This window comes from Zingiber officinale, chromosome 5A (genome assembly GCF_018446385.1).
Source record: "Zingiber officinale cultivar Zhangliang chromosome 5A, Zo_v1.1, whole genome shotgun sequence".
Lineage (NCBI taxonomy): Eukaryota > Viridiplantae > Streptophyta > Magnoliopsida > Zingiberales > Zingiberaceae > Zingiber > Zingiber officinale.
In genome coordinates, this window is record NC_055994.1 from 146,982,690 (window position 1) to 147,009,555 (window position 26,866).

The window sequence follows — 26,866 nt, forward strand, 5'->3', positions numbered from 1 at the left end:
TCCATCATAATTAGGGGTGAGCATTCGATTAATTCGGTCCATAAATTAACCGAATTAACCAAAAATCGATTTAGTATTGGCTAACCGAATCAAATCAAATGTTTACTAAAATTGAATTAGTTATTTTAGTTAACACCGAATTAACTAAATTTGTTTAAAATAACAATAAAAAATTTATATAAAATTAATATCAAATTAACCGAATTAACCGAATGCTCACCCCTATTCATAATTATCACTAGTAATAATCACGCCATCAACATATAATGATAAAAGAATACGACCTACACTGGTACATCTGACAAGCAATGCTGAATCATGATTACTATGATGAAAATCAAGCGAAGTAATCATTGTAAAGAACTTCTCAAACCAAGCATGAGGTGCTTGTTTGAGACCATAAAGCGCTTTATGAAGCCTACAAACTTCACCATGTTGGCGTTAAATACCAGGAGGAGGTGTCATATAAACTTCTTCATGAAGATCAACATTTAGAAATATATTCTTGACATCCATTTAAGATATTCTCCATCGACAAAAAGAAACAACAACAATCAGAGTACGAACAATCATTATTTTTGTAATAAGAGTAAATATTTTCTTATAATCCATGTCATATTCCTAAGAATAACCTTTAGTGACAAGACGAGCTTTGTATCATTTGATAGATCTATCATATTTAGGTTTGATCTTATATACCCAATGAGAACTAATAGTGTGTTTTCCTAATGGTAACGGAGCCAAATCTCACGTATGAGTCTGATGCAAAAACAATTAGTTCTTTAGCTATAACACTATATCAAAGTATATTACAAACATATTATCTATAGGATACGAGCTCAGAAAGATATTGAATAGATACAACAAATAAAGCAAAAGAATGAGAATAATAAGAATAAGCAAAATCTGGTAATTTAGTAGACTTACGAACACGAGTAAATTGACGACGGTGGAGAGAAGATCATCCACAATCTCAGGAGATGAGGAGGAGCATGTGGAGTAGATATCTTAGGAATCAAAGTACCAGATATAGTTGAGCTACCAGTAGGAGCTATGAGTGAAGTTTCCTCAGTGTCAGTATTGCAAGGATCAATGCAAAGCAGATTTGACTTTGTCATATTATGCGAAGTAGTTGGAATAGAAAAATAAATGGAATATGCTTAAGAAACATAACATGACGAGATACATATAAATTTTAACTAACGGGATAAAAGCAATAATATCTTTTTAACTAATACCATAACTCAAAAAGACACAAAGAGTAGACCGAGAAACTAATTACTTATGCTCGACATGTAGACGAAGAACAAAACAAGTACAAAAAAAACACACAAAGAGGAATTGAGAGGATCATGACCATATAATTTTTCAAAAGGTGACAAGCTTGAACTGTGTAAGGTTGGAATTTTATTAATCATGCGAACATCGATAAGGATTGCTTCCCCCCAAAGATATTAGGAACACTGACAAACAATAAAAATGAACGGGATGTTTCAACAAGATGCCTATATTTTCATTCAACCATACCATTTTGTTCAAAAGTATCTGTACACGTGGTTTGATGAATAATGTCATTAGAAGCAAATAAATGTGAAAAATAATTCGAAGTGTATCCATCCCCCAAATCACAAGAAAAACACTTTATGACACTAAATGTTGAGTTTTCACAAGAGCTCTGAAGTTGTTGAAAATGGTAAGATAATTATGTGTTTCATAACATAGACCCAAGAGTAATGAGTGCAATCATCAATAAACGAAACATAATACCTTGACCCTGTTTTGTAGGAATATGAGAGGGTCCTCACACATTTGAATTGATAAGATCAGATGGATCAGAAGAAAAAGAAACTTTTAGAAAATGGTAAGGTAACTACTACAATCAAAAATATCAAAATCTTTTAAAGGTCCTAATATTCTTGTAGAAGCTGAAAATTATAAATGAGACACTGAAACATGACCTAAATGAGAGTGTCACAAATAATAATCAAAAGATGAATGATTTAAATGAAAAGATGATAAATCTACACTCAAATCCACATCTTATGGTCCCACTAAATGATGGATCTACCAATGAGTATGAACTACATACAAAAGTTCTCCTTGGATGGCTAGTAATGAGAGAGGATGAGAAATAGCAAAGGGCTCAAGAACCATGCAGTTTAGTCGGAGGATAAACTGGACACGAAGGCATTTTATCAATACACATTCTCCCTTTAACTTGACTTATTGGATGGAAAAATTAGCAATAAATATTAATCCTATTGGTCCGAAACATCTAAAAAACTTCAAATTTACAACAACATATAAATAATTTCACTAGAGAAGAACATGAAGAAGGGATAAAGGGAGCTATTGCAGCTCAAACACTGCAAGCTAAATTGATGAGTTGAGCACGAGAGATTATTTTTAAATATTTAAATTTTACGATCCAATTTATCTTAACTTTACCTCGATGATAAATTTAGAAATGCAAATAACAGTACAAACCCTCTTTAAATTTTAAACCCTGAATACATGGTAGCCCGGGACAAACTCTCATGATCACAATATTATTCAGGAATAAAATTGACCGTAAGTTATGAACGGACCGACCCATTTAAATTTATTGAATATGCAAAGAGACATAACAAAAAGCAAAATTTATTTTTTAAAATATTTCTTTATCCAACCCTCCTCATCTAATTTGTTTCGGCCTAATCAAACATTTATTCATAGTTAAAATAATTTCATTCTCAATTTTTTTTTAAATAATCATTAGGGGAAAAAACTAAAAGATAGATAAATAAAAAAAATCACAAAGCACCTTTAAATATCAAATCATCAAAATAATACCCTTTGTTTTTCAAAATGTTAAAGTAACACTCAATGTATTTTTCTTTCTAAAAGTTCTTTTATTTTAACAAGTAACTACAACATCATGGTAAAATAAATTAGTTTAACTTACTAAAAAAATACTATATTTATAATATTTTTTTAATATACAAGTGTTAAACTCAAATCTTAGATCATCAATTTTTAAGATGGATCCGGACCATTATACTCATATACATTCATACACTACGCTTTGAGGACAGCCATCATTAAACAAATGTCATAGCAATTGGTTGTTACAATTATAACAGTATTTACTGGTTACTATCTAATTAATGATTTCTACAATAATTTTATTTTTTTCTAGAATGATTCTAGTTAAATTTAAATAATATTAATGAAGTTGATAAATAATTTTTATATAAAAATATTTTATGAATAATATTTTTAATAATTAAATTTTAAAAATAATTTATTTATACACATAACAATCATGATGTAGCTTCTCTTTATTTTAGTCTTACTCCACGACAGCTGAAATAATGCAGGGGGTTCGATTTTGATAATTAAAAACGTTTTTTAAAGAATTTTTTTCCCATAAAAGATATTTGGTAAGTATATTGATAATAACGAACTTTAAGGGTGCAAATGAGAAAATTTACAAATAATCGAGTGGGATGTTTTTTCTCGTGGGGAATACGAAAATGGCGTAGAATTATTCACCGTGCGGTGGCAGTCTCCCTGCCGTCGTCCAAGTTGACTGCGCTGGAGCTTGTTTTTTTTGTTGTGGCTCTGCTGCGGCTTCGACTTGCTTAGTTGTTGTTGGTGGTGTGCACACCTCGGTTTCTCCCGACGAGGACGAAGAAGACACCGACAGTGAGCGAGAAAGCCACGAGGAAGAGGAAATTGGAAGAGGAGGGACTGCGGGAAAGGGAAAGTGATCGCCGAATCTCCTCTTCCCAGCCATCGATCGCGAGGGATCTCACAGATCGTCTCCTCAACGACGAGGAGGAAGAGGAGGAGGAGGAGATTCCGATCTGAATCGCCGGATCCCTGGCGGATGATCCATGGTAGTAAACCACCCTCGATTCTACTTACGTTATTAGATCATCAATCGTAACTGTCCTGCTTCTCTTCGACGTCTTCGTTTTCTTTACCTAATTTTGGACGAGAGTTCGGCGGATGCAAGACCTTTTAGGCTGCAGTTTCCTGTGTACTCCTTTTCCGCAAATTTAGGGCCTCCGAGATATCAGAATATCTGCCCGTATCGAGTTTATCAGAGATTCATCTGCCTATAAGCGGATTGGACTCTTTTTCTTATCAAATTAGAAGTAGTATATCTTTTGGTCGTGGTCTAGAGTAGTGTCGTTTAAGACATCCATTAAGAATGCCTAAATCTACGATTTTCTATTGTGGGGAGCTGTCTCTTCTCAGTTTTTTGCGCTAATGGAGTCAATTTGTAACTGTCAGGGACGGGTTGTGGATTGAAACAGTCATGATCTTTTCTAGTAAATACTCATTTGGAGAAACACGATAGGAGAAAGCTATATGAGGGGGTGGGTTCGCCATATAGGAGATTCTGAGACTTGGTCAATCTTTCTGGATCATGTTCACGATCCTCAAATTCAATTTTGCTTTTGTTTTGGAAGAAACATGACTAATATACATGGCCTCCGGGATTCTAGGCCTTATTTAATGTCAGTTTAGATGAGAGACTCTACTAATGCATGGATTGGACTACTTTGATGTGGAGCATTCACTTTTTGTTTAGAACAAGAAGGTTCGTGATAGTGTAAAAAGAATAGCTATGTCTATCATTCATATGTTGGGGCGCTATTTTTTTGTTCTCCATGTATTCTATGCAATTAGCCGATCCCACCTAGTGGGATAATGCGTGGTTGTTGTTGTTGTTGTTGTATCCTATGCAATTAATTACTTAGTGAATTGAAGCTTACAAAATAACTCTATGGGGGTCTCATGAACTAAAAACGCGTTGGTCTTTTCTATTTGCCTTTGTTGTACAAAAATGAAGGGAAAAAAAAACACCGAAGGGTTTTATAAGATGAGAGATTCAAAGACTTGGCCTTTTTATTGTCCTCAAATGTGATTTTTTAGTTTTCTTATTGGTTTGTTTAATATCCTCAAAAAAATGAGAATAATTTATAAATGTATGTATGCAGGGAGTCTAGGGACAAATAGATATGTGAACACTGAGATTGATTATCCACCTTTGATAATTTTTTTTTAGCTCCTTTATTGCCTTAACTGTAAAATGAAAGGTGGGCTGGTAAGAATTTTCTATTTGTCTTATGATTATTCTCAACTTGATTTTTTTTTAAAGAATATTGAAACTTGTATCTCTAGAAAAAACACACGTGAAATTCTCTTTATATTGGTTATGATAATGGAGGCCTGGAGGCTTTTAATTAACAAGATTAGTGCTAGTTTTTCTTTCTTCTATTTCTTAAAATTTTTTTGGAATCCCAAGTACCAATGAACTTTAATGTGGCATCATCTGCAATTTAATATTGCACCGTCCACTTTTTTTTGGACATCTTGAATCATCTTATTACCAACCATAGGCGTTGGTAACTGACCCAGTAAGCTCCTGGTCCTTGCCGAAATGCTAGTAAGTCACCTACCATGCAGGGGCAACGAAAGAATACTGCTGAAACACCTACACAGATTGGATTGTGTTTTCAGCAATGTGGGAAAAAGGACAAACCCACTTTTGTCCATCCCATAAGGTTATTAAATTGCTACCATGACTTCATAGCTCAGGCATGCTAGTCTAAACCAACCTATATAGATCATAGAAATAGACATTTTTGAATAAGATCCACTAAACTTCTTTCTGCTAAAGATTGCACCATTTCTAAATCTCCAAGCTTCCATGTCCATATCGTAGCTGTGCATAGATATCCTCGCATGCAAGTCCCAATTTTTTGTGGTCAAATCTGTGCGGATGGGAGTACGTATAGGAAGGTTTAAAGTTGACCCAACAGTGCAACCCATAAATTGTCAAGTTCACCAAGTTTAATTATGAAATCATTTATGAATGAAGCCGTATCTTCTTCTGATTGTATGTTACATGACCAAGAATGTCTTGCTGTCTATCGTGGAATGAATGCATCCAAGGGAGTTTGTAGGTTTGATGATATTAATAAATCCAATTTGGTTTATTGTATCAGGATGGTAAATGCATTTATCAAAGTTGGATAATTTAGAAAGACCGACCCCACCTAGTGGGATAAGGCTTAGTTGTTGTTGTTGGATAAATTAGAAAGCATTTTGTTACTGCTATGTAAAATAATTGCTCATAAAATACCTTTAAAACTTAAAGAGAAGTTTTACAAAACGAAAATTAGTACTGCTATGTTATATGGAACTAAATATTGGGCTATGATTTGAGCACACTAGTAGAAGATAAGATGTGGACGTGCGATCATTTAAGGATAGACATGATAAGAAATGAGAACATTAAAAAGAAAGTTGTACCTATTGAGGGAAATTTCAGGAGACACATTTAAGATAATATGAATATGTACTTAGACGATCAATAAATGCTTTGGTTAGACGATGTGACACTTTGATAAATACACATATTAAATGAGGAAGAGGAAGAACAAAGACTTGGTTAGCAACCATAAAACAAAATAAAATTTATTTAAATATAAATGATAATATAGTAGGAGATAGAGCTGAATGATATAGAAGGATCCATATAGCAACTCCATCTAGTGGGACAAGATTTGGTTGTTGTTGTATATCTGTATCTTTTAACCGTAAAATCCATTTTACACTAACTGGCCTTAGTTAATTAGTCTCAAGTAAATGTCTCTAAAATGTGAAAACAATGAATTCAGGAGCAATGCTATTTGGCATTTTTGCATGTAATTTTATGATGAATTCCTATCATATGATACTATTTTGTATATGGTTATTGCCTAGTAGACATGTCAATTGTGTCATGCCACCCTTGGCATAGCATATTAGTAAGGATAATACCATGGTAGGTGGGCCCTTGCTGGGCCATGTGACATGGGCCATAGGTGGGGCATTAAGAGAAGAAGGGTAAAAATAACTCTAGTAAAATTATACCTCTACTACTAAAACAAAGAAAATATTAAAATCAGGGATAATATTAAAATGTTCAATTTGGCCATAACATAATCTATCCTTATAACTCAACAAGTTAAACCATAACATGTTATTACAAACACCCTCCAACCCGTCCCTTATATAAATCATGTAATTTATTTCCTTTTAAAACTCATGTGAATTCCCTTTAATAAATCATATATTTTTTAATTAATTTTGACTTGATGATCCAATGCCTCCATTTTTTAAAATATTAGTTTTTTTAAAGGGAGCTTTAGTGTAACGGTAAAATTATTGTTGTGCGACCTTGTTATCATGAGTTCGAGTCGTAAAAATAGTCTCTTGCAATGCAAAGACTGTGTATAGTAGACCCAATGTAGTTTGACCCCTCCCAAGCCCCCGCATTGGCGAGAGCTTCGTGCACCAGATTGTCCTTTAATATTTTTTTTTTTTTTGTCTTTCAATTTTCAATTTTTATTATTAAATCAAATGCCTTAGTATGCCGACCTAAACATGACCCATGCCTGACAATGCACAGGCCAATTTCATGACCCCTTGAGGTTCAATTGTTGTGGGTAGTGCCTTACACGATGGTCCATTCAGAGTGATGCTAGGTGGGGCAAAGGAGGAGCCAAGGCAGGTTGAAGCAAAATCATGCCATACTTGGCCTAGGCATTGTAGCATGTTAATTGAAGCTCCTATGTTACTTTAACTGGAGCAATCATCATATATGCTGCACAAGATATATGTAATGCCAAGTAAAATGGCAAGATAATAGAACTTAGAATAGAATAGGAAACAAATATATTTTCTTTCTTTTGCTTTTATATCTCCAACTTTGCCCTTCCTGCAGTCTCTGATTCCATCAGTAGCTTTGCCTTTGCCTTTTTCTCGTAAGTCATCCAAGTTTTTAATTCAAATTAGCTATTGACTTAACACTTTTATTTTTTTCACCTAGCCACCCTATTCTGGATTCAATATCTGCTAACTTGGATATTTTCCAACGTCCATCTTTGCTCTCTTTGCAGTCAATTTATGCTTATGCGGTCTAGTTTGCTCCTACTCATTTCCAAAGATATTGTTTTGTTTCCTCCAAAATTAATACATTAAGTTCTTGTCACATTGGCTTTTGCCAGGGGCCATCTTCTAGTATAAGCTACTAAAGTTGTTAGTGATGCTGCATGTATAATTTCCTGGATAAAGAAAAATCCTTATGCTGCATGTATAATTTGCTTATTGTGAGATTCAAAACTGCAAATCCTGCACATGTGCACACAGTCCTGCTGGATAAGCAGTCACTAGCTCTGAAGTGATTCCTAGACCATCTTAAGTATTGATTGACTAAAATGGTCTACAGATTAAAGTCGGAAAAATTTGGTATGGTCTGAAATATATATAAACTTGAACTATTGATTCTGCCTGTTTCGATATTAGGCTGCAGGCTGCTTCCATTCTTTGTGCAATTATTGATTTACTTTTGTACGTTTTCCTCCATTCTCTTACCAGGCAAGTCTAGATAACATTATTGTGGGCTCTCATGTCTGGGTTGAAGATGCTGTTCTTGCTTGGATTGATGGGGAGGTTTTTAAGGTTGATGGCAATGAGATCCATGTGCATACAACCAATGGGAAAACAGTAAGTATGCAAAGTACTACCTTTTTTTATTTTATCATCATATCAAACTTCTGAGAAATTTATTGTGCCGATTGAGATGCGCACTTCAACTAGATTTGAGTACTTGCTGAATGTCTGCTTATTATCCATGTTACTTCCTCTTGCAATTCTATTATCTAGTGAATAGGATGTCATATTTATGTGATATTCTCTCTTTTTTTATCAGTTGTGCTACCTTATTTCATGCCAACCTCATCTAGTGGGATAAGGCTTGGTGTTGTTGTTGTTGTCCCTTATGTCATACCCTACAATCAACTTTTCAGCATGCATTTTCATTTTTCTGTTTCTGTATTATTTATTTATTCTATTCATTTTTTGTCTGTGATCCTCTCTTATCCAAAGTAAAGATGTATATTTTCGCATTCTATATGTTTTTTTTCCATGTCACTTTATTTCTAGGGCCACTATATACATTTACATAATTTCTTAGGAGGTTATTGGTCTTCTTTAATGCTGAATTTAACATTGCCTTCTCTCCATTCAAATTTGGGGTTTAAATCATTAACAATGGGTTATGAGTTTCTATGTTGGCCAAGGTTACTTGACAGTTTCTTGGATCTCAAAAGGCAAAATTTGTTACTCGGGTTGACTATGAATATGGATTGGAATAGGTCGGTCTTGAGTTTTACAGGAAAACAGATGATATATATTAAGTTGATTCAATTTTAAGATTAAGATTCAACATAATATTGAATCACAATTAGGCCAACTAGGTTGAGTAAAAATTAGAGATGCTAGAATAGACTCTTTACCAGTATCAGTTTACAATTTTCAAGAATATTTGGATGCTTGGATGGCCTGAGACAGATATAATAGATACCCACAGCTTAAGGAAAATCTTGGCTATATAATCTTGTAAATTCTATGTTTGGTTGCCTTTGCTATGCATCTTATCTAATCTAGTTGTCTTGTTACCTGATATTTTCTACTGAAAATACTGAGTTTGGGCTACTTGTTCCAAATGTAGGTTGTGGCAAACATATCAAAAGTGTTTCCCAAGGATACAGAAGCGCTACCTGGTGGTGTGGATGATATGACAAAATTGTCATACTTGCATGAGCCTGGAGTGTTGCAAAACCTTGCTGCACGTTATGAACTTAATGAAATATATGTGAGTCTTTTTATATTTTTCATTTTCTTATTGGTTATTTAGTCTTGAAAAGGTTTCTATGTAGAATAAGTGACTGAAATAGTTTTTGATTTTTTGGCTAGACATACACTGGTAATATTCTGATCGCTGTCAACCCATTTCAAAGGTTACCTCATCTTTATGATACCCACATGATGGAGCAATACAAAGGGGCTGCATTTGGGGAACTAAGCCCTCATGTCTTTGCCGTTGCTGATGTTGCCTACAGGTGATTTTACTCATATTCACATCATTATCATCACCATAACATCATCATCATCAAGCTATGTTAGTCTCCTATCTAGGATCAGCTAACTTCAGTAGTAATATTGAGATCTCATCACTTAAATCACTTTTAATTATGTTAGCTAAAATTTGCTTTCCTCTCTGCTCTTTCATACCTTTAACTCAATTGGTTCAACAAGTTGGACTCTCAAATTTAATAGTTGGCTTTGAACACTTGCATCTCATTTTAACATATTTTCTCTCATTGTACCATGTAAGAAGCTACACTTGATTGCTCCATACTAGTAGTTGTAGGATCGTTGCGGCCGACTGGAAGGGGGATTGTTGGATATCCTGCAAAATAAAAAACGAACAACCCTTCCTCGAACTCTTTAAGCTAACACTTGTAAAATAAATAAAGCAGATAAATAAAACATTAAAAAGACGAGGCACAAGATTTACTTGGTTACAACCGATGTGGTTGTTAATTCAAGGAAGGTTAAGCGTACTAGAATACTCCTTCAGGCGGAGAAACCTCTTACAACGTTGAAGCACACAAAAAGAAAACAGAAGCTTAAATACAACTCTAAAGCACACAAGCGTTGGAAATGAATTACTAGAATTCGTTGAAAAGCTTCTGGACCAAGGCTATATTTATAGCCTTGATCGGGGCCCCGAAGGGTTCCGGGCGCCCGGGGGGATAAAACTTTATCCCCCAACGTTCAGAACGCATGAGACGCGTTCTGGTCAAACATGCTGGTCCGGGCGCCCTGGACTGTTCCGGGCGCCCCGGACCATTAAAGTTAACCTGTGTTGACTTTTTCATCCGGGACCACTGCTTTGGTTCGGTTCACCTCGGTCCGGGTCTTCAACTCTGGATCCGCTCGCTTGGGTGATCTCTGCCATCCGGAAAAGGGCACACCCGAACCCAACTTCCGGTCTTCTTGAGCAGCCTTCTGCTCCGGTTTCTCGTCCCTCGGAATCGCCGTGTGTTTCCTTCTCGTCCACCAGCGTATTCATCCGCAGTCTTTGTCCCTCGGTCGCACCCCGTGCCGACCTTCTCGCTAGCTGCGTCTCTTGCTCCCCGAGCAATCTTCCGCTCCAGCTTTCGTCCCTCGGAACCACCGCACGCTTCCTTCTCGTCCACTGGGGTACTCTTCCGCAGCACCTCGTCCCTTGGACGCACCGCGTGCCGTCCTTCTTGTTAGCTGCGTCTTCCGCTCGAGTATATGTGCTCCTAAGCTCTTGCACACTTAGACACAAGGTTAAAACAACACAGGACCTAACTTCACTTGTTGATCACACCAAAACAACCTTGGGGTTCCAACAATCTCCCCCTTTTTGATGCGATCAACCCAAGTTAAGCTAGGGTCAAAAATAGACATGAAAATGAAATAATTGCAATAACATGCAACATGATAGAAAAAATAAAATTTCAAAAATTCCAATTTTCAATTTCTACCTCCCCCTAGACTTATACTTTTTCTTCTCCCCCTTTGATCACATATAAAATTGGGGTTGCAAGAAAAATCTAAGGGATGACACTTAGAAAATTTATTACAAATCTATTTCACTGATTTTCTGGAAAATATTTCTAAGTTAAGAATAATTTCTAAGTTATTAAGAACTTTTGGAAAATTTTGAGAAAATTTTCACAAAAGCAATCTCAAAATATCAGAGAAACTTTCTAAGTTTAAAAATAACTTTTGGAAAATTTCTAAGTTTTCGTCATGAAAATTAAGAGTTTTCTCAGTAGAAAACTTTATGCATAAAATTTTTTTTTTGGAACATGTAGAAATAATTAATTAAAAAAAATTCTATGTATTTATTTTTAATTTAATTTAATTTTTTTTACGCTTTTATCAGAAAGTTTTAAATTTCCATTTTAACTTATTACAATTTCTCAAATTTGAAGTAAGAAAATTTGAACATGCGAAGAATTGTATCATGTTAATTTCTGTTAATAGTTTGTCGAGATACTTTAATCGACAGGCTATTTCTTTCAGCTTTAAAGCAACAAATATTAAACATGCAAGAAATTGTATTGACAAAATACTTGATAAAAATTCGTTTGACAATTTCTCTACTTTGCAAGATTCATTCGACAAAATAATTTGTAACTCGCAAGAATCTTTCGTCAAAACTTTTTGCAATTCGAGAAACTCTTTCGATAATATTTCTAATTTGCAAGAAGAGTTCGACAGTTGATTTTCTAATCCGAAAAGCTCTTTCGATGATTCAATTTTTAATTTACAAAATTCTTTCGGCGACATTTTGATTGATTTAACTAAGTGTTTAGAAGGTGGAGACCATACCTGACTTACCTTGTCAGCTGTTAATTCTCCCCCTGTTGAATTGCTTTCTTCTAAAGACTCTCTCCCTTTCTCGATGCTTGTCTCGGTTGAGCTTTCTTCATCTTTCGGTGGGTCTTCTGCTATGATTGCTGTTTCGGCAATTTCTTTAGTCTCGGATTCGGCTTCTTCTGATTCTTCATGAATCTTCAAGAACTTTTTCCAAAGTTCTTTTGCGCTTTTGTACTCTCCGACTCTATTGATATCTTCATTTGGTATTACGGTTAGAATGTGAAATTCTGCCCGTCCGTTTGCCATTGACTCGTCACGTTGCTTCTTGTTCCAGAGGCGTAGGTCGAGTTCTTCTCCATTCGTTGTCTTTGGTGCTTCATAACCAGATTTCATTATTAGAAAAATACCAATATCTGAGTTTAGATATACCTCCATTTTTTGTTTCCAAACGGCAAACTCCCCCTCGAATGCTGGTGGGTAGTCGCTAGCTCCAGCCATCGTTTTGTTGCTTCAGACGGCGGTTAATCCTTCTGAGGTGTCTCGGCTCTGATACCACTTGTAGGACCGTTGCGGCCGGCTGGAAGGGGGGTTGTTGGATATCCTGCAAAATAAAAAACGAACAACCTTTCCTCGAACTCTTTAAGCTAACACTTGTAAAATAAACAAAGCAGATAAATAAAACATTAAAAAGACGAGGCACAAGATTTACTTAGTTACAACAGATGTGGTTGTTAATCCAAAGAAGGTTAAGCACACTAGAATACTCCTTCAGGAGGAGAAGCCTTTTACAATGTTGAAGCACAAAAAGAAAACAGAAGATTAAATACAACTCTAAAGCACACAAGCGTTGGAAATGAATTACTGGAGTTCGTTGAAAAGCTTCTGGACCAAGGCTATATTTATAGCCTTGGTCGGGGCGCCCCGAAGGGTTCCGGGCGCCCTGGGGGGATAAAACTTTATCCTCCAACGTTCAGAACACATTAGACGCGTTCTGGTCAAACATGCTGGTCCGGGCGCCCGGAGGGGTTCCGAGCGCCCTAGGCTGGTCCGGGCGCCCCGGACTGTTTCGGGCGCCCCGGACCAGTAAAGTAAACCTGTGTTGACTTTTTCATCCGGGACCACTGCTCTGGTTCGGTTCACCTCGGTCCGGGTCTTCAACTCCGGATCCTCTCGCTTGGGTGATCTCTGTCATCCGGAAAAGGGCTCATCCGAACCCAACTTCCGGTCTTCTCAAGCAGCCTTCCGCTCCGACTTCTCGTCCCTCGGAATCGCCGTGTGTTTCCTTCTCGTCCACCAGCGTACTCATCCGCAGTCTTCGTCCCTCGGTCGCACCCTGTGCTGACCTTCTCGCTAGCTGCGTCTCTTGCTTCCCGAGCAATCTTCCGCTCCAGCTTTCGTCCCTCGGAACCACCGCACGCTTCCTTCTCGTCCACCGGGGTACTCTTCCACAGCACCTTGTCCCTCGGACGCACTGCGTGCCGTCCTTCTCGCTAGCTGCGTCTTCCGCTCGAGTACCTGTGCTCCTAAGCTCCTGCACACTTAGACATAAGGTCAAAACAACACATGACCTAACTTCACTTGTTGATCACACCAAAACAACCTTGGGGTTCCAACAGTAGTATCTTTTTGATTTTATCTTTTCAGTAACACTGCCAATCCATTTTAATATATTTTTATTTTTTCTGTATTAACCTTTCACATGTGTTAGATTAAGGGGCACACACTGGTCACACAAGATACTAAAATTTATATATAAATCTATATGTGTGTGCAGAGACTAAGGGGTACACACTTATCACACAAGATAGTAAAATCTCCTCTTCATTTCAATCGCCTAATTTTTATATTCACAACATATAATAATGACATACCTGAATTTTAAATGGTTTTGTTCTCGGATAAGGAAACAGGGCCATGGTTAATGAAGGGAAAAACAACTCTATCTTGGTCAGTGGAGAAAGTGGTGCTGGTAAAACTGAAACAACCAAGATGCTTATGAGATATCTTGCATACTTAGGCGGACGATCTGGTATAGAAGGACGAACTGTTGAGCAGCAAGTTTTAGAGGTATCATGTGATAAACATGTTCGGTTGATACTATTTAATAATATTTAGTCCTTATAATTGTTACAAAGAATGTTAATATATGTAATTTGGATTAATACCTCATGTTTTTCTTCAGTCCAATCCAGTTCTTGAAGCTTTTGGAAATGCTAAAACTGTTCGAAACAATAACTCAAGGTAACTTTAACTTATTCCTGCCCTTTAGCATTTTCCATCCATTTTAGGCATTAACAGTGTGAATGAATTTGATGTTTCTGTTCAAAATTGTTAGTGTATTCTTGTTACTTGTGAAAGATGTTTTTTATTATGTTGTGTTCAGCCATCTAATTTCTTTCCTGATCTTTGTCTTAGTCGATTTGGCAAGTTTGTTGAGATTCAATTTGACAAAAGTGGAAGGATATCTGGTGCTGCTGTTAGAACATACTTGCTTGAAAGATCACGTGTTTGTCAAATTAATGATCCTGAGAGAAATTACCATTGCTTTTACCTTCTCTGTGCTGCGCCACAAGAAGTATGTACACAACCTACATTGTAACTTATTTCCAGAATACAGTGGACAAACTATAATGCTTATGAGTTGTGACAGGATGTTGCAAAATATAAGCTTGGGAATCCACAATCATTTCATTACTTGAACCAATCCAAATGCTTTAAGTTAGATGGGGTTGATGAAGCTCAAGAATATCTAGCTACTAGAAGGGCCATGGATATAGTTGGAATGAATGAGCAAGAACAGGTATGCAACTGAAACCAACCTTACTAGTTTCAATATACTAAAATTCAAATGTTGGGTCCTGAACTGTGTTGTTTGATTATAATGTTTAATTTCAGGAGTCAATATTCAGGGTCGTAGCTGCTATACTTCATATTGGTAACATTGATTTTGCTAAAGGGCCAGAGATAGATTCATCTGTTATCAAGGATGAGAAGTCAAGATTCCATCTTAACACAGCAGCTGAGCTTCTGATGTATGCCTAAGTTGATTTTTTTATTGCTTCAGAAAAAAAGAGAGCAGGTTCCTAATTTATGCTACTGGAGTTCTTTGATCACCAAGATGACATTAATACTGCTTATGACAGGTGTGATGCCAAGGGTTTGGAAGATGCATTTATAAAACGTGTCATGGTAACCCCTGAAGAGGTTATCACAAGAACACTTGATCCTGCTTCTGCAATTGTCAGCAGGGATGGTTTTGCAAAGACTGTGTATTCCCGTCTGTTTGATTGGTATAGATGCTAATGTTCTATTGTGGAAATACTGGTTTTGAGCTTATAAGTTCAACTAATAATTTGGGTTTATTGTATTATATACAGGCTTGTGGACAAAATTAATGTGTCAATTGGTCAGGACCCAAATTCAAAATCCCTAATTGGAGTTCTTGATATATATGGTTTTGAAAGTTTCAAATCAAATAGGTAATCCATGACTCCAGTAACACACTGGAACATTTTCTGCAAGAATTATTGATTGTTAAACTCCATACTTTCTAAGTCTAATCATGTATTGTATGTGAAAAAAGTTTTGAGCAGCTTTGTATCAATTATACAAATGAAAAGCTCCAACAGCATTTTAACCAGGTTTAGCCAAATTTTTGAATTTTAATTTGGAAGATTTCAGTAGTTCAAGTTTAACACAGGATTTGATGTACAGCATGTCTTCAAGATGGAGCAAGAGGAGTACACCAAGGAGGAGATTAACTGGAGCTACATAGAATTCGTCGATAATCAGGATGTTCTGGATTTGATTGAGAAGGTACCTGTTATACTTTTTCATTTCTCTGGAGATATTATATTATGCATTAAGAAAACACCCACTAGACATTTGTCATGGTTTGAAAAAATGTGGAGCATGATACGGTTGGATTTTTACTGGTTCACTCAGGGTCTGTCAGGGAATAGTAGATGGACCACCCAATTTTAGTGGTCTGCATACTGAGGATATATTGGTCAGTATATCCTCAGTATGCATGAGGTCACCTTTGGTTTCTAAAGAAAGAAGGACCAATATTGGTCTGTATAGTTGGTACGGCCTAGCACACAATATTTTTCCAGTACAATGGAACTCCAGGGTTCAGTATCAGAATGGTATTATGATACTGAATCTGGGTGGTGTAGCAGTCATTAATGTCCAATACTGACTTGTACCAGAAGATTCTATTAATTTTCAGCAGTGTGTTCTGTTCCATTTTTTTTTTGTTATTGTTAACCTAATAAATTGTTCAATGAATGAATCCATTAAACTATTGTGCTATTGTTAACCCAATAAACTGTGAGGAGTTGGGAGAATAATTGACATGGTGAAGAACTCCATAGCAGTGTTTTTATGTAAATTAGCTTACTCATTTATTCTCTTTGAAGGATTTTTTTTTCATGCTTTTTACAGTGCGTGTATTTTCTCAAGCAAGTATGGCAACTATTATTGCATTTATTATTCTCTCACGTGCTGATGCACTTGTTTTTTTTCTTGAATATCAAAATGTTTATTGAATTACTGGCATTCAAATGGCTTCTTTTTTTCTTCCAAGAACTTCTGAGAGCTGCCTCACAAATATATATTTATACCATCAAGAATATGCCAGAGTATGATATTAAGAGATTCCCAATATTCTGCTGGAAGAATTCTCTACGGTATATATAAAAGCCACGGGATAGTAGTAACCTGATGAATTTCTCTACTCACAGATGGGCATACACCAATCAACATGGAATCCAATTTTGATACCATGCCGCCAAAATTTATTCATTATTTACACTAATGCAATAATTTATCCATCTAGTGCAGTTTCTATTACCACCAATAACGACAACAACAACATCCAAGTCTTATCCCACTAGGTGGGGTTGGTTATATGGATGCTTCTACGCCATTAGGCTCTATCCCCTATTATATCATTATTTATATTTAAATAAATTTTAGCTTTGTTAACCAAGTCTTTTTTGGTCTTCCTTTTTCTCATTTGATATACATATTTGTCATACTTTCACATTGCCTAACTGAAGTATTATGGATCTCGGAGTTTTCCCTCAGTATGTGCAACCTTGATTTTCTCTTTAATATTGTTATTTCTTATTCTGTCCATCATTGTATGTTTGCACGTCCGCCTTAACATTCTCATCTTTACAACTCTCATTTTTGGCTCATGTTCTTGAGTCATAGCCCAACATTTAGCTACATATAATATAACAGGTCTAACCCAACAACAATTTCTATATTGTCATTGTGATGCTACTTAGAATCTTAGGGAAAATCAAATGAATAGATTCAAGACATTGCTCTCCTAGTTGATTGATGAAGTTGTAGGATCAATATATTGGGGTATGACTCTCCTCTTAAGTATTTATAATTCCATCCAATTCCTTAAAGAGAAGCAGGCCGTCTAGTTTGTGTGTAGCAGTTATGCAACAACGGTCATCTGATATTGTTATTAGTTTTACTAAAACAATATATATAGAGTAAGTGTGCAAGCAATGCACTACATTATAATAGATAGATGTATCAAATTCAACTATGTAATATTCTGCCTATTTTTTAAATCTTAATAGACATATACATGCTTTTTAATCTCATGTTGTGTTGCTTAATATGACTAAAATTTGTCATTCCGCCAAATTATCAAAATCTTATATTGGCGTGTCTGGATAAACTTAAATAAATTCAACTAATGATATCTCTAATATTTATTATGTTTTTGTGACTTGTTTGCTATAATGTTATTTTCAAAAGTACACAAATTAAGTCGAAAGAGATTATAAGTGTAAAAATATTCTATTCTATCTCAATTGTTAGGACTATGAGAAAAAGTGATTCAATGGCTAGGGGAAGGGGGGTGAATAGCACTTGACCTGCAAATAATAGCACTTACTCTAGCCAATGCCTTAACAAAGTCAAGATCATACACTGGAAACAAAAACAAATGCAAGACAATGCTAACAAACCATATGATGTGATTCAGAACTCTCGCTCCTACACACCACAGCTTGACTCTTCAGTGAGTCACTCTTGTGAAAAAATCTCTTATTAAGTCTATTACAATAAGAACATACAAAAAGACAAGTATGACAACTAATAAACTAAGTTAAGAAATGCAACAAGGAAGCTTAAGGATATCTGAATGTTGCTTAATTTATGTCAACCCTCAAAGGCTCCCCTTGGACTTCCTTATGCAGTCTTCGAGTTTTCTCTATTTTATTCTATCGTTGATCAGTCACTCCAGCCTCTAGCTTCCAGCCTCCAGTCTGCCAATAGATTGTTTAGTTAACTTAGTTCTGCAACAATTGATTATCCTCCTTAGCAACGACTACTTGAGTTGATTGATGTCAATTTTAATTGACTACCTGGATTCCTTGCGCCATTGAACTACCTAATCAAGATCTTCTCTGTAACTTTGTCAAGGTATGAGTCACTGGACTCACACACCAATCGACTAACATTCAGTTGACTGTCATATTGAATCGGCTCCAAGCAGAAATATTCTACTTGCAAGCTACCAAACCTAAATCTACTACCTAGTCAACTCAGCTAACCAATACTTGTGACACCTTCTAGTTGACTAAAGCCTCCACCATCCTAAGATTATCAAGTCTTCCCCTAAGTCAAACACTACCCTTAACCCAAAATAGAGGTTGCTTGACTTTCACTACTAACTCAAGAGTTTATCTTCTATAGCTACTTCGCCATCAAAGTTATCTCTTGTCAGGTCTCATGTCCTTCAGATCAGATGCACCGAGCCCATGGCTCACTCCATATGTCATCTTTCATTTCTAACTATGGAGTTTACCTTCTTTCAAATACAGTTAATGTTGCACCTTGATGCTTCTTGTACTATGGTCCCTTGAAGGTCTCATTTCTTCCTTCTCCATTCTCCAGCACATCATCAGCCACCAACGCAATCAACTTGGTCATGCCAAGTCAAGCTCCACAAGTTACTCCGCTATCACTAAATATTTTTTGTTTTACGGACCCTCGGATACCTCATGCATCCTTTTCTGAACTCCATCATACTTCCAAGCCACTTTGGCCACGCCAAGTCATCATCCACACTCGACCTCATTGAGTCACAAGTTCTGCAAGCTGCATGTGCATCTTGTTAAATTTTTGCACAACTTAACACACATATTTAATCCATATGCAAATCCTAACTTAAGTGCCTCGCCCAAACAACGAAAAATGTATGTTCGAGGCTTATCACTTAAGACACGATTACACCAACATTGAAATGCATTGAAGTGAAAATGAATAAATCCCATTTTTCATTCAATTTTTTTTAGAACTAATCAAATCTAAGCTGAAGAGTGTTAAATGAGTAAAGATCATTTGAAATTGTCTTTGAATGTTTAAGCACATGTTGAAAGATGTCAACTAGATAAATATGGTACAATAAAATTTTAATTAAATTGAGTAATTATTGCTATAGTTTAACTTTGGAAGTAAGTGGAAGAAGATTAAAGGAGTAAAACTCATTTAAGTTCATCTTCTTGGACTATATGAATTATTGAGGGTAATGAAATTGTTTCATTTTGGCCGAGGGCCCAAACCTTGACATGTGGTGTTATCTTAAATTTTCAACATATGTTCCATATATTTATTTTACATAGAGTTTCATGCAAATTAAGCTCTAAAATTGCTGGTAAATGCCATCTTGTGTTGTAAGTGATAACAAGTTTATATGTTGTTTCAGAAACCTGGAGGAATTATTGCACTCCTTGATGAAGCTTGGTATGTGTTGATTCTTTCCTTGTGCTCTTTTACTTCTCCTTTTCCTACTTGAAACAACAGCTTGTGCTCTTAAGTATTGAAATGAACTTGTGACTAATCTCACTCTTCTTGGGTTCAGTATGTTTCCTTGTGCTCTTTTACCCATTTCTTTTTTTCCTACTTGAAACAACACCATATGCTAATAAGTAATTACAGATGAATTTGTGACTAATCACACTCTTCTTGGGTTCAGTATGTTTCCCAGGTCAACTCATGAGACATTTGCCCAAAAGCTGTATCAGACATTCAAAAACAATAAGCGGTTTATAAAACCTAAACTTTCCCGCACAAACTTTACCATTTCCCACTATGCTGGAGAAGTTAGTATATTTTTCATTATATGTTTAAGCACAAATATGTGTTGATCTTCTCTTAATCCAAATTTACAAATTGTTGTTATCTAGGTAACGTATCAAGCTGACTACTTCTTGGACAAAAACAAAGATTATGTAGTAGCAGAGCACCAGGATTTACTGAATGCTTCTAAGTGCCCATTTGTTTCTGGTTTATTCCCGCCACTTCCCGAAGAGTCATCTAAATCTTCAAAGTTTTCTTCCATCGGATCTCGCTTTAAAGTAATGTCTTTTTTCTCCATATATGATGTTGATTTTAGCTTAGTATACAAGTATACAAGCATCTTACTCCTTGTGCTTCTTTGCAATTAATACTTGCGCTCATGATGTACTTGTCTAATGTCATTTCAGATTAAAAATGAATTTAGGCTTAGAATGTTATTTTAGGATGTTAATTATTTGAATAGCATGTAGCATTAGCCGATGTTGGTGATTTAACCTTTTGTTCATGATTATTGGAATTACAGTTCTTGTTAGTTTTTTAGATTAAAGCTACACCAATGAGTTAGTTGAGCAACATTTGCTTCAACAAGAGAATAGTACTATCAACCTTATGTTTTCCTTTATCACAAGAAAGCATCTATATGGTATAAGACACGACTTAAAAGTTCAATATTGATGTTTTGGGCTTCATTATTTGCAAAGGAAGATGTGTTTTATAAATCTTTATGATATATAATTAGTTATTTGAAACTAACCAAATTCCTTCTTTTTGACGCAGCTACAACTTCAATCGCTGATGGAAACCTTGAGCTCAACTGAACCATTCTACATCAGATGTGTGAAGCCAAATAATGTTCTCAAACCTGCTATTTTTGAAAATTCCAATGTCATCCAACAGTTGCGCTGTGGGGTGGGTTTACAATGTACTCATCTCTCTTGATATCTTTTGAGCTTCATGTAATTCTTCAAAGATTTGCTTCATGTAGGGTGTTCTTGAAGCAATTAGGATCAGCTGTGCTGGATATCCAACTCGAAGAACATTTTACGAATTTCTCCTTCGGTTTGGTCTTCTTGCCCCAGAAGTTCTGGAAGGAAAGTAAGTACCTTATCATTTGCAATATTAAGTTAATCAACTAGAGAAAAGTTCTCACACACATTAAGTGGCGTATAGTTGTGATAGATAATTTAATACATCCTCTCTGTCTTTTCTGATTCTGGCAGTTCTGATGACAAGATTGCATGCCAAAAAATTTTAGACAAAATGGGATTGAAGGGTTATCAGGTAGAATCATAAATAGTAAATTATTTTTTATGTTTGTGAACAATAGGATGAGTAGAGTATATATATTTATGTATTGTGGCATTTTCCATGGGCAGCTAGGCAAGAGCAAAGTGTTTCTGAGAGCTGGCCAGATGGCTGAATTGGACGCTAGAAGAGCAGAAGTACTTGGAAGAGCAGCCAGGACAATCCAAAGACAAATCCGCACATATATTGCTCGTAAAGAATTTCTTATGCTGCGGAAAACGACCATTCATCTTCAGTCTCGATGGAGAGGTATGATTCTTTTAGACTAAGAGTTATAGGTGGCCATCCATGTTGACTAACATTCAAAATGAACAAGTTACTCTACTACTGAGATATGCATGTGGTCTTCTAATGCATGATTGGACATTTATTTAGAACCTCCTTATCAAATTGCTGGGATATTTAGTAATCACTTTTATATTTGTCTAGAATCTTCAACTGTGGTCTCAATTTTGTTAAATATAGGAAGATTGGCTTGTAAGCTTTATGAGCACATGAGACGTGAAGCGGCGGCAGTGAAAATCCAGAAGAATCTCCGTCGCTACTTTGCAAGAAAATCATTTTTGTTACTTCGGTCATCAGCAATTGCTTTGCAGATAGGATTAAGGGCAATGACTGCTCGCAATGACTTTAGATTCAAGAAGCAAACTAAAGCCTCGATTCACATTCAGGTAATGCATTCTGTATTTAGTTGTTTCATGATTTTATATTGTTCTGCTGGGAGATTCTTTTAGTGCAAGGTTTCGTTTATAGTTAGCGCATATATATACATTTGTTAATGGTTAGTTCTGTAAATAATCACTTCTTGTTTATTTACTGAGATTTAGATGAAATTGTCCTGTGATTGCAGGCTCAGTGGCGATGTCACAGAGATTATTCTCATTACATGAGATTGCAGAAGGCAACACTTTCTTATCAATGTGCTTGGAGACAAAGACTTGCAAGGAAAGAGCTGAGGAAGCTAAGAATGGTATCCTCTTATCTGTCTCTGTACTTTTCTTAGAAACTGAACCTTGTTACTAACTTGATTTATAATTGTAATGAGCGCAGGCTGCCAGGGAAACAGGAGCCCTGAAGGAAGCTAAAGACAAATTGGAAAAGCGTGTGGAAGAACTGACATGGCGTTTGCAGCTTGAAAGACGACTAAGAGTAATAGTTCTATGTTAGAATTCTGTAGAGGCATATAATACTGATCTTTATAGTGTTTTATTCAATGTTCTCGCTTTGAGGACTGTAATTGATCTATCTAACCTTTTTTATTCAAATATGCAGACTGATCTAGAAGAAGCGAAAGCACATGAAATTGCTAAATTACAAGACTCGTTGCATGAGGCACATCTTCAGGTTGATGAAGCTAAGGCCATGGTTATCAAGGAACGTGAGGCTGCACGCAAGGCAATTGAAGAAGCTCCTCCAGTAATAAAGGAAACTCCGATCATAGTTCAAGATACAGAAAAGATTAATTCACTCACTGCTGAAATTGAAAATCTGAAGGTAGAAAAGAAAGCCGACTATAACTATTTTTAGATAATTATCATTGTGAAGGTTAATGGAATATTGTGGATCCAAACCATTTGCTGATGAGATAACTTTCTCAATGTTAGGTTTCTTCTGAAATTTCACAAGTATCTAAGCTTACATTGAGAAAGTTCCTGTCTTGTGGTTAGATGTTTGTCACATTACTTCATTGCATGTTGATACTAGTGCAAAAGATTCGCCAAACTATCTAACCAGTATCAAAATATTTTTGGTTTTATTGACATATTCAATAACTTTTTCTTTTTTCCTTTGTCAGGTGTCACTGTTGACAGCAAATCAGGCGACAGAAACAGCTAATATAGCCTTGGCTGAGGCTCAGGAACAAAATAATGGATTAGCCAAGAGAGTGGAAGATGCCGAGATGCGAGCCGATCAGCTTCAGGATAATGTTCAAAGGTTGGTTTCATGATTATATTTCTGTTGCATGCCCCTAGTATACAGATATAATCATAGCCAATTACGTTAATGCACATTAGTTTAAGTTAATGGAAAACATAATAAAATTCTTAGGAAAACTCAAACATTTGTCTCAATTTCACACCCTCCTGTTTTTCTTTTTTAAAATAATAGCACAAGGTTAGGGGCCTAAGGGCTGCTAATTTCTCCCAACGTACAGGCTTGAAGAAAAACTAACAAACCTGGAGTCAGAGACCCATGTACTTCGTCAACAGGCTGTTGCCATTTCGCCAACTTCCAGAGCATTAACTACACGCCCAAGAACAACCATCATTCAGGTGCTTGTTACATTTCATTGCATTCGTGTTTTGTGTGAGCAAGAAACTAAATGCTCTTGCAAGATATATTATGTTGCCCGCTTTTGTTGCAGAGGAATACCGAAAATGGAAATGTTATGAATGGTGAATCAAAAACATCTGTGGTAATCATGAGAATTTATTTCTAATGAGCATTTAACATACTTCAATTTATATCTGATCATTACCCAAAAGATACAAGTAAACGACCTTGGATGGAGTTTCACACATTGAAATATGTAGGAATCAAACCCTGCTACGCCTAACTCTAGGGAACTTCCAAATGACGATACACCACAAAAGTCACTTAATGAGAAGCAGCAGGTATGCATTTAATCAGTTTCTTCATAGTTCAACTACATCTAAAATTTTTTTGATAATTGACTGTAGCATGTATCTATATCTATGCATTTTATGGCCTCTTTTATGATCAGTGATGTTGCACTCCTTTTCCCAAATTCCGTTAACCAGGAAAATCAGGACTTGCTCGTCGAATGCATCTCTAAAGACTTGGGCTTCTCAGGTGGCAGGCCGATTGCTGCTTGTCTCATATACAGATGTCTGCTCCACTGGAGATCGTTTGAAGTTGAAAGAACCAGCATCTTTGACCGCATAATTCAATCAATAGGCTCAGCTATTGAGGTTTTTTTTTGCTGGGGATATATTTCATTTAAATTGTCATTCAATCTAGGATGATATTACAATATTGTGTGTGATGGAACTTGACTTTTTTATTTGTAGTCTATTATTTACAAACATACTAATTTTCAATCTTCATCTATGTAGGCCCAAGACAATACTGACGTATTATCATATTGGTTGTCCAATTCCTCTACTTTGTTGTTGCTCCTTCAACGAACATTAAAGGCCACTGGAGCATCTAGTTTGACTCCACAGAGGCGTAGAACATCAGCTTTGTTCGGGAGAATGTCTCAAGTAAAACCAAATCTTTGATGTCCAATTAACAGAATAATTGTTTGTTATGTAGTTCTACCCTAGTTTACTTATTTAATTCCGTGCTGCTTCTCTATTTAAGGGTATTAGAGCTTCTCCTCAAAGTGCGGGTCTCTTTTCTTTCAATAGTCGCATCATGGGTGGATTGAATGATTTGCGACAAGTTGAAGCAAAATATCCTGCTTTGCTTTTCAAGCAGCAGCTTACTGCTTTCCTCGAAAAGATTTATGGAATGATAAGAGACAATCTAAAGAAAGAAATATCTCCATTGCTTGCTTTGTGTATCCAGGTACTAGAAATTAATTTTCAAATACATTTTCTGGGATCTTCATTGACATTGCTATCATGAAGGCACCAAGAACTTCCCGTGCAAGCTTATTGAAAGGCTCGCGATCCCAAGCAAATGCGATGGCCCAGCAGGCATTGATTGCTCATTGGCGCAGCATTGTGAAAAGTTTGACTAACTACTTGAAAATAATGAAAGCCAACTTTGTAAGTTTGGTGATATGCATCTCTCTCTATATGGTCAGCAAACTTCAGCTCATAATCACTTGTCCAAATTTCAGGTTCCTCCTTTCCTAGTTCGCAAGGTGTTCACACAAATTTTTTCATTTGTAAATGTTCAACTTTTTAATAGGTACTTATAAAATACACTTGTGGACATCAGTTTCCATTGTTGTATTAAATTATGTTCTTCCAATGAAAATGTCTAATTTGCTAGTCTTCCTCTCAGTCTTCTACTGAGGCGAGAATGCTGTTCGTTTAGCAATGGGGAATATCTCAAAGCAGGTTTGACGGAGTTGGAGCACTGGTGCTATGATGCGACTGAAGAGGTGAGTTCCTTTGTTCTCATTTTACTTTCCAATGACCCTGAACTAAAATCAGTTACTTGCAGTATGCTGGTTCTGCATGGGATGAGTTGAAGCACATTAGACAGGCAGTTGGTTTCTTGGTAATATTTTAAACACATCATCTACGAGCTATCAAAAGTTTGCCTTTTTATGAAATTTTCTTTTTTTTTCGAGATCTAATACCGTGCACCTAATAATCTAGGTTATACATCAAAAGCCAAAGAAGACCTTGGCGGAGATAACCAATGATCTATGCCCAGTTTGGCCCTCTACCTTGACCTGTTATGATGTCAAAAACAGCGCTCATTAGTATTCACATTTTGATTTATTGTTTGATTCTGTTTCCAGGTTCTCAGCATACAACAGTTGTATAGAATAAGTACAATGTACTGGGATGACAAATATGGAACGCACAGCGTATCATCAGATGTAAGTTTTGACAATTTAGGAATTAAGCTTTCGAAGTATGGTTTTCTAATTTAGGAAGTCTAGCCTCCTGTGATCTAGACTAGAACCTGATATTTGGTTGCGACATCCGTTCGCTTCTTTTTTAGGTCATTTCAAGTATGCGAATCATGATGACAGAGGATTCAAATACTGCTGCTAGCAGTTCATTCTTGTTGGACGATGATTCCAGGTTCTTGTTCTTTTCTTAACTAAATGAATGGAAAACCCATTTAAATAAAATTTCGACTAGTGTTTATCTTGTAAAATTTCTCAATGCAGTATACCTTTCTCGGTCGATGATATTTCAAAGTCGATGTCTGAGATAGAGATTGCAGATGTTGATCCGCCACCTCTGGTTCGCCAGAACTCGGGCTTTGCGTTTCTGCTACAAAGAAAGGAGTAGTTCATTTTGTCAACTATTCCTTGTAAATATGGCGTCATTCTATTTCTGTCAAATTGGCCACGAAAGAACCAAAAGGCAGTTGGTAGTCCATAATTTTAGTATTTGGGTTTGATTTATTGATTTGTTTTAATTGCATTTTTTTGTCTATGGTTTGTTTGATTTATTGGGAATACATCACGGGTTTGTTACTTTGTTTTCTATTTAGATAAGTTGTAAAATATAGATCATTATTGAATCAACTTTGTAAAATATTTAAA

General features: G+C 36.0%; 1 protein-coding gene across 4 annotated transcripts; it reads left to right on the forward strand.

The window, feature by feature from the left end:
* The first annotated feature begins 3,509 nt into the window (after positions 1-3,509).
* LOC121982303 (myosin-17-like) lies at positions 3,510-26,866 on the forward strand. 4 transcript variants are annotated; one of them, XM_042535302.1, is made up of 39 exons: positions 3,510-3,881; positions 8,419-8,547; positions 9,554-9,697; positions 9,799-9,944; positions 14,154-14,310; positions 14,426-14,484; positions 14,659-14,818; positions 14,894-15,043; positions 15,139-15,275; positions 15,387-15,533; positions 15,621-15,722; positions 15,827-15,884; positions 15,958-16,059; positions 19,985-20,022; positions 20,255-20,381; positions 20,466-20,636; positions 21,136-21,267; positions 21,344-21,453; positions 21,579-21,639; positions 21,735-21,912; positions 22,129-22,334; positions 22,514-22,633; positions 22,714-22,812; positions 22,936-23,157; positions 23,459-23,598; positions 23,819-23,936; positions 24,029-24,079; positions 24,198-24,278; positions 24,426-24,596; positions 24,741-24,890; positions 24,991-25,197; positions 25,260-25,400; positions 25,475-25,545; positions 25,642-25,741; positions 25,804-25,860; positions 25,962-26,018; positions 26,108-26,188; positions 26,314-26,396; positions 26,486-26,866. In XM_042535302.1, the coding sequence occupies exons 1-39, from the start codon at positions 3,879-3,881 to the stop codon at positions 26,607-26,609; spliced, it is 4,590 nt and encodes a 1,529-aa protein (XP_042391236.1). In that variant the 5' UTR covers positions 3,510-3,878; the 3' UTR covers positions 26,610-26,866. The 4 variants fall into 4 exon arrangements, with proteins under 4 accessions (XP_042391236.1, XP_042391239.1, XP_042391240.1 ...); XM_042535305.1 differs by lacking the exons at positions 3,510-3,881; positions 8,419-8,547 and having other exon boundaries at positions 9,556-9,697; positions 14,147-14,310; XM_042535306.1 differs by lacking the exons at positions 3,510-3,881; positions 8,419-8,547 and having other exon boundaries at positions 9,566-9,697; positions 9,843-9,944; positions 14,147-14,310.